This window comes from Nilaparvata lugens, chromosome 1 (assembly GCF_014356525.2).
Source record: "Nilaparvata lugens isolate BPH chromosome 1, ASM1435652v1, whole genome shotgun sequence".
Classification (NCBI taxonomy): Eukaryota; Metazoa; Arthropoda; class Insecta; order Hemiptera; family Delphacidae; genus Nilaparvata; species Nilaparvata lugens.
The window spans coordinates 15,866,374-15,875,260 of NC_052504.1; the positions used below are offsets into that span (position 1 = coordinate 15,866,374).

At 34.2% G+C, this 8,887-nt stretch overlaps 1 protein-coding gene across 6 annotated transcripts in view; it reads right to left on the minus strand.

The window, feature by feature from the left end:
* Positions 1-5,783, minus strand: part of LOC111057656 (pyrroline-5-carboxylate reductase) — a 25,905-nt gene extending 20,122 nt beyond the window's left edge. Inside the window, exons 1-4 of one of the 6 annotated variants that reach the window (XM_039431858.1) lie at positions 5,544-5,680; positions 4,400-4,499; positions 4,144-4,269; positions 2,663-2,764 (exon numbers count right to left, since the gene is read on the minus strand). In XM_039431858.1, coding sequence (XP_039287792.1) covers positions 2,663-2,764; positions 4,144-4,269; positions 4,400-4,406 — 235 coding nt within the window. In that variant the 5' untranslated portion in view covers positions 4,407-4,499; positions 5,544-5,680. Of the gene's footprint in view, positions 1-2,662; positions 2,765-4,143; positions 4,360-4,399; positions 4,500-5,543 lie in introns of all 6 variants that reach the window. The other 5 variants (XM_039431855.1, XM_039431849.1, XM_039431870.1 and 2 more) reach the window with 5 other exon arrangements.
* Between the last annotated feature and the right edge of the window lie 3,104 nt (positions 5,784-8,887).

Below are 8,887 nucleotides of genomic sequence, written 5' to 3' on the forward strand. Positions count from 1 at the left end.
TCATCATATGTTAGGACAACCAGTCGGGGGTCCAGACTAAACGTCTGGCTAAACGGATATGGCGAGCGAAGCGAGCCTGACGGCTAGTAATATAATATTCCCAGGATTGAAGTAGTAGTGCCAAATCAATTTTTCCGCCATAAATGCATTTAAATCTTCAACTTGGTGCCAACCTAACAAAGTCAACTCAACATAATGCCAACCTGACAAAATTATTAATTTAGTTGCCAGTTAACAACTGTTTCGAAGAGGTACTCTATCTAGATTATAGTTCTATAGTAACATATGATATGGGAATTTCAATTATAATTAAGAGATTGGGAGAAAAAGAATATACATGCTAAAAGGCGAATTTTAAACCCTTAAAAACAACCCTTAGAGTTAAAATATTGCCAAAAGATTTCTTAGTGCGCCTCTAAAGGGTGAGTGAGTCAGTCAGTCAGTGAGTGCCATTTCGCTTTTATATAATGGATGAAATACTGTATCACAGCATCAACAAACATATAACTTGGAAGAGCTTGTTTGATAACTGGTGATCTTTCACGACTCGTGAAATTCATATTATTTATGAGACTTGAGAGAACATGTAAAGCTGCGTTTACACCAAAGTTATCAACAAAATGTTTATTTTTCCATCCTTATATAGATTCTATCAGATTGTACGGAACTTGACAAACACGTGTATGATCATGTGTATGATAAGTTATGTTCAATCTAATAGAATCTATAAGGACAGAGAAATAAACATTTTTCAAACTTAATACTGATACATTCTATTAGATTGAACATAACTTATGATTATGAACATATGTGTTTGACAAGTTCCGTTCAATCTAATAGAATCTATAAGGATTAATTTATTTACATTTTGTTAATAACTTTGTTGTAAACGCAGCTTTAGATATCTCGTTTAATTGCTAAAATATCGGGGCACCAAGCTTCGTTCCGGAGTACTAAAGCATAGAAGCATAAAAGCATAGTTTATATTTATTTATTTATTGATAAACAAAACACATTTCTTTAAAATTATTGGGGAAGGACTAATATGCACAGCCCAAAACTGTTTCTTCCCCGAATTTTGATTCATACACTATAAATAGTCCAAAAAGTAGGTTATGTGCCATACACTTGAATTCAGGTCCAATTTTCAGTCCGAACATTTGAAAAAAGAAAAGTTCCAATTTAGATTGTTTACAAACCAAATTTAATAACAAAATAACACTCACTAATCCCTTAAAACTGTAAAATAATGATTAACTTCGAAAATTCTGATATACTTTAATTTAGAATGATACCATGTCATGTCAACAAATCAGATTATTTTGATCATTTCGATTAAAATTTTTAGATAATATTTTTCGTGAGATAAGCTGATTGATTGCAAATAGTTCAACAGCTGAACATAATTCTGTCTCACTCCCACACACGAACTCGCATCTTCCGTTATCGACAGACGACGAAATTATCATCTGTTTTTCCAAGGATGAATAATTATTATCCTTTTCATGTCCTTCAGCAAGTTTTCCCAGGAATGAGACCATGTTCAATCGAATTTTTATATCAAGAACCTCCTATATTTCTAATTTCATCAAAATCGTTAAAGCCGTTTGCGAGATCCGTTGGACATAAATAACAATATACCCATATAAATATATACATAAATTGCTCACTTAATATAATAGGATAGCCTTAATGAAAGTTATATTGACGACTGATGAGTTCTGACTGACTTATTAAGTGCTGGAGTTTTTAGGGCCGGTTTCCGAGCTCGGGATTTAGCTAAGTTTTAGACTTTAAACAGCTGGAGTCAGAAAATTGGCTTTTCGAAACGGGACGTAGTCGCAGATTTTATGATAATCTTCATTTTCTCATTTATATGATTGGGAACGTTTTTCTTTGAGTAAATGATACATTCCTAAATAATGCAGAATAGAAATTTACACTATTTACTCTTTATTTTATTTTGTGTTCAATTTTATAGTTTTACAAAATTTAATTAAAACGTGAACTGCAGCTAGGTCCCGTTTCGGAAAGCATTTTTTCTGACTCCAGCAGTTTTAAGTCTAAAACTGAGCTAATTACCGAGCTTGAAAACCGGCCTTTAAAGTACTTATTAGTAGTAGTGTAAATCTGAAATAAAATCATTGAGCTGACAGTCACAGAGCAGATTGATAAATTTTCTTTTTTACTGTAAAAATATGCTCCTCTCAGTTCTTACAAACGATCAGTTTCATAATTTTGGATGTTAAAACTCAATGTCAGAAAGGGAGAAGATTAGTACGGAGATTAGTTAGGATTTGAAAGAGGGGGAAAGAAAATAGTCTATTCTAAAAATTGTTAGAGTAAATGGTCGCTCTGTGAGGCAGCGGTATTGTATCTTTGTTTCTGTCAATAAAGAATTAGAATATGATTATTTTTGAAAAGGTTAGGTACTTCTATTTGGAAAATCTCATTTTGGCAAATCTGTAGAGAAACTAATTTTAACACTTGAAAATAGTTCAAAAAAACAACTAGCAATTGATGTACATCCTTCACAGTACAATTCATGGCTGAATTGGAAAGTAGTCAAATAACTCTTAAAATAACTTGAACGAAACGTAAGAAATTATTCTACAATTTTCACAGTTAATGCTCAATTATAAATTGTCAAGGAAACAAATACCTGATTCTATTAGTCCAAAAGCAATGGCTTTTGCCATATTTCCAGCTCCAAGAAATCCTATCTTCTCTGATATCTTCTGTTCACTCATGATAGTAGACTTTTCTGGAAACAAAATCGGGTTCAATTCTTTAGGGAGTGACATTAAGCAGTATCTAGAAAACCAGCAGAGATATATATTTTTCCAAAGATAATAACGAGTAGAATTCACTAAAATATCTTAAATACTAATGTCTTCTATGTTGACAGTGTAGTGAAGACCAAATGCATATTTTAGTTGAATGAGCTATTTTTGTTCATTGGTGCTTTTTAAGCTGCCGTTTTGAAACGTTGAGTCTGAAATTGATTTTTCTAGGGATTGTAGAGACTTACATCGTATGTGAATCTTACAAATCTTTACAAAATAGATTTCGGATGGATTTCCCCATACTGCAGTTCCTAATAATAAAAAGTAAACGCGGAAGAATAATCATTTGTTGCATTCGCCTAAAAAGACTCGAAAAGATTATCATCAACAAAAACTACTGTCATAAAAATTTCATGTATACCCATAAGTGGTGCAATAAATTTTGAGATTTGAATTTGGATTACCACCTTAATGGAACACGCATTATAAGGGATCTAAGTTGATAATTTATTCATTACTATAATAATTATCTATCTAAATATTAATAATAATTTTCTGTATATCCTGAATCATCGATAATAATAGTGTAATGATGTACTTTAAAGAAAGCCCAGGCCACACTAATGCAGCTTTCAGATCCCATTCCGATCCGACCATATAATTATGATGAGTGACGACTACGGCCTGGAATAGTGCATGCCACACATTTATCAGTCATGTGATCGTGGACGTCCCTCCATACCACAGAAATATCAGACATGAGTAGGATCATGGCTTACTTTAGATATACTATATCTATAGTAGACTTTGGTAGGATCGGAACGCTGCGTGGCCCGGGCTTTATAGGTAATGGACTAGGTAATTATTAGGTACAACGACAGGAGTATTTGCCAATACATCACAATTGAATATCTTATTATAAATGCAGCTCTAAATCTATGATCCAATTAATATTATAGCTGCTATATAGATGTCCTGGGAACCAATATTTGACTATTAATAAAATTAGTAGAATTGATGGTGATGTTGTGAAATCTCTCCATGATAAGAAAACAAAGATATTGTCAATTTCACAATAATATTCATTAAAACCTTTAAAACAGTACCATGGTTCCACGTTTACCAACGCATCATCAGCTTTACTGAGGAATGAGGATACAGAAACAGTCAAGACTGTTTTAAAATACTGTTTTTAAGTTTTTAATAAATATTATTGTGAAATTGACAATATCTTTCTTTTCTTATAATTTGACTATTATAGAGATTATTTTGTTGGCATTCGGCACTCTGTGCATTAACAGAAATAATTTGTGGTTTGATGACAACTAGGATAGCTTTAGCGACTGCCTCGTCTCACCTGGATTATGTGGGTTATCCCCTCCAGCCTGCTGCTGCAGTGAAGCGACCTCCTCTTGCAGTAGAACTAAAGCTGAACTCAGCTGCGAAATCCTTTCTTGCTTCGAACAGCTTCCCGACATTTTTGACATCTCCTCAGATTGTGCCTGATCCTTGTTGGTTTTCAAAGTAACAATTTTCTCAGACAGTTCGACAATTTTTTTTATTAAAGTCCTCTCTAAGAGAAGATATTGCATTTAAAATTTTATCTAATTTAGCGTCCATCTAAAAACCTTTAACCTTTCCAGTGTTTTAGTAAATAATTATATCTCTTTCCTCTTCCTCAAACGCGAGAGCCTGTTCGATATTGTCTAGTACCTATACCGGTAATTAGATGTTGTTAATGCTTTCCAAATTTAAACCATTACACTTTTAGTCGAATTTACTTCATTTCAGTCAATTTACTACATAGCGCTGAACTCAACATACTGGTTTAGTTTAATACCAAGCCTAACAAAAATGGGTTTGCAATGTGCTTGATGTTCACTCTTAAGATTGGAGTCATGGATATTAGCCTGAAGCTGTTTAGAATCTGGTGATCACCCCTTTTTTACGTTAAACAGAAACGGTTTTTGAAATTTACAGAAAGTCAGGAAAGATGGCGGATCTTAGGCAGTTATTTACTACTGCAGCAAGAGATTCTGCAATAGTATTTATCAACTCTTGTAGCATGAAAATGGACAAACACGTCGGTGCTCCGGGATGAATTAGGGGACAAATAATCTTTCACAGAAAGCTGGAATGATGAGCTGAAAGGAATAGAAACGAACATGCAATGGTGGAGCACGTGCAGCCAGTAGCATTTCAACCGGATCACCAGCAGCTGCGGGCAATGTTTTTCACCAACTCGATGAAAATTTGTTAAATTGTCTCCATGGTGCACATTTGGTAACGCTAAATAGACTACGCAAATAATGGCGTTCGGACAAACTTATGTTCTCCTGACCATAAACTACACAACATCTCAAAGAATTTGGAAAAGTACAGTGTATATCTAGGCATTTGAGACTCATGAGCTACGGTATATATTTGTTGTGTATCTGTCATAAGCTAAATAAATAAATTGTTAAATGCATCAGGACTTGCAAAATCTAGCTGTTTCCTCGGAAAGAAGATCAATAGAATTAAAAAATATGAAAAATATATATATAATTATTACAGTGTGAAAATATAATGCTGGTTATGACCCGGTTAAGTTTTAACCTTATAATCATAATAATGGATTTCACGAGAACCAATCAAAGAAGAACTTTTAAAAAGACGGATTCTCTGATTGGTTCTCGTGAAATTAACTACAGTTAAAATTTAACCGGCTTTTGAGCCACCGGCTTTATGACTATATTTTTAAAATCAAATACCTACCTCAGATATTAGGTCTACTCTATACTTGCTGCAATAATATAACCTAAAATTCACTAATCAACAACCGCAAACTGCAATCACCTGCGATGAATGTCACTCACGTCTGCTCACGTGGTCTGTGACGTGTTCAGCTCGTCGTTTGCAGATCACAGCTGATTGAGACACAGAATACAATCATACAGAATGAAAACTATCAATCAAACGTCTATCCAACCAATGCTTTTTACATGCCACGAATACAAGGCACGTCACGTGACTGCGCCATCTTGTTGGAAATTAAAATCCTGGTCTTTTGATTGAGTAGGTTCTGGGAGGACCAGATCCACTGCCCCTGGTGCACCACAAAATGACTGAAAAACCAGCTTTTTATGGTGCACCGCTAGTGTTCCCATGAGATGGCTGACATGAACCGATCCATGCAGTTTGGTGTGCACTTTTAAAATCTATTTTATTGTGTGTGAACACTGGAGCTTGTTTGGTCTCACACAAATGTAGGCTATGTCTTACAAAACACAAACATGCCTATGCTCTCTTCTATTCTACAATAATTAGTGTGAGTATATTAATTAATTTTATGTTCATGTCCTTATGGAATATTAACAAAGCGTTAATATTTACAATTTCCCAATCAACGCCAAGGCATTTCTGGATATATCCCGTAATGAACACATACATAACCAGGCCTCATTTTATATATGGGCTGACTGGGCTTTAGCCCAGAGCGCAAGATATTTGACGGCGCCAAATATTTGGGGTCCCAAATTCCCATTTTTTAAAATATCTTTTATTTGCTTATTTTTTGTATTCCACTGTGGAGAAAATTTATATTTGGAAACTACTACTCTGTAGCCACAAAAATTATTCTGTTTTGGTTAGCTACTGACTGAATATTGATGTATTTATTCAGTACTAAATGTTTGTTGAAATAGAATATATCTATCTATCTGATCCACTGCCCCTCGTGCACCGGGGCAGACTGACCGCGTTCCATGGGAGCTTTTGACAGTTCATAAACCGGTCGCCATCTTTGATTATCCTGCACCGGCGCAGAATTCATGGACCGGTCGGAAACATAATATGATCCACAAAAAGCTAACCAGAACTGGAGAGCTCCTATTGGTCGAAAGTTTTAGCGTCATAGGAAGTGAACAGTAGATGCCTACAAAAAAGGTAAAAGTTAAAATGGAGGAGCAAAGCAAATATGAGGTACTTTATTCTTTTGAAAATATATCATATCCCATTATAAAGAACGAGGAAGAAAATTCATTTTTGGTGGGTAAGTTTATTTTGTATTAAATTATTGACAATTAACTTAGTTTGGTATGACTATCTTATTAAAATAAGTTATGTACAGGCCCGGGTTCAGGGTGAATAGCGCCCTGGGCTACACACAGCTTTGTGCCCCCCCATTTGAGAAATCCGTGGATATGAAAAAGCAAATGCAACAAGGCCACCAAAGTTGTGTGCTGAGATTTAAAGATCAATACAATACCGGAAAATTCAAGTTAAGATAGTAAGTACTGTGATATATTTTATAAATACCTTGTAATTGAAGTCTTTAAAATTTGAGTTTTGCATGGCAATCAAAGCTGTCCTTGTCCTGTCCACATTTTGCTGGCTGGTTCAATTTCATTAGATGTCTTTTTTATAATGGAGGCCTCCCAAGGATTACGCGCTCACTATTGAAAACTGAACCGCACTTGACACTTATCATGCATGTTGAATTTCAACAAATTCACAGACAAGCTTGACATTTAGCATTTATACATTTGCTTGAAACTTCCTCGTTGTCAGTTTGTTCCCTAATTGCATTCCATAGATGACATAGTTCAAAGTTCAGATAAACTATATATTTAATTGGAAATTATTGTAGGTTGATGGCTCGTTTTTTGTTTACAGTATTTTAAATTCTAATAGAATTGTTTTTTCATAATATGAGCTCTAGTAAATAAATTGATGTAAATAAACCTTAATATAAGCATAAGTTATAAATTCAAGTGACAGATTTCTTTCTGAATTTTGTTTGAGCAAATGTTTTAACAATTTCAGAAAAATTGGTTTTGAGAGTAATATCATGTTCAGAGCACATTAACACCAACGCATTCAATTTGTAGTGAAAAATTTCACTACAGAGACAACTCGTGATAAAACCTTTTGCCAATATTTTACTTCTTCTTCGTACTGAGTTGATAGCATGGTATTGACTTTGTGATTTTTTTGTCTGGTAATTTAGATAAGCATGTTAAGTCTGTGGTCAGCTGACTGTTCATGATGTTTGATCAGGTTTTGGCCATGCTTCCAGTCATTAAAACCAGAACAAAAGTTAGTACTAACTTTTGTTCTGGTTTTAATGACTGGAAGCATGGCCAAAACCTGATCAAACATCATGAACAGTCAGCTGACCACAGACTTAACATGCTTATCTAAATTACCAGACAAAAAAATCACAAAGTCAATACCATGCTATCAACTCAGTACGAAGAAGAAGTAAAATATTGGCAAAAGGTTTTATCACGAGTTGTCTCTGTAGTGAAATTTTTCACTACAAATTGAATGCGTTGGTGTTAATGTGCTCTGAACATGATATTACTCTCAAAACCAATTTTTCTGAAATTGTTAAAACATTTGCTCAAACAAAATTCAGAAAGAAATCTGTCACTTGAATTTATAACTTATGCTTATATTAAGGTTTATTTACATCAATTTATTTACTAGAGCTCATATTATGAAAAAACAATTCTATTAGAATTTAAAATACTGTAAACAAAAAACGAGCCATCAACCTACAATAATTTCCAATTAAATATATAGTTTATCTGAACTTTGAACTATGTCATCTATGGAATGCAATTAGGGAACAAACTGACAACGAGGAAGTTTCAAGCAAATGTATAAATGCTAAATGTCAAGCTTGTCTGTGAATTTGTTGAAATTCAACATGCATGATAAGTGTCAAGTGCGGTTCAGTTTTCAATAGTGAGCGCGTAATCCTTGGGAGGCCTCCATTATAAAAAAGACATCTAATGAAATTGAACCAGCCAGCAAAATGTGGACAGGACAAGGACAGCTTTGATTGCCATGCAAAACTCAAATTTTAAAGACTTCAATTACAAGGTATTTATAAAATATATCACAGTACTTACTATCTTAACTTGAATTTTCCGGTATTGTATTGATCTTTAAATCTCAGCACACAACTTTGGTGGCCTTGTTGCATTTGCTTTTTCATATCCACGGATTTCTCAAATGGGGGGGCACAAAGCTGTGTGTAGCCCAGGGCGCTATTCACCCTGAACCCGGGCCTGTACATAACTTATTTTAATAAGATAGTCATACCAAACTAA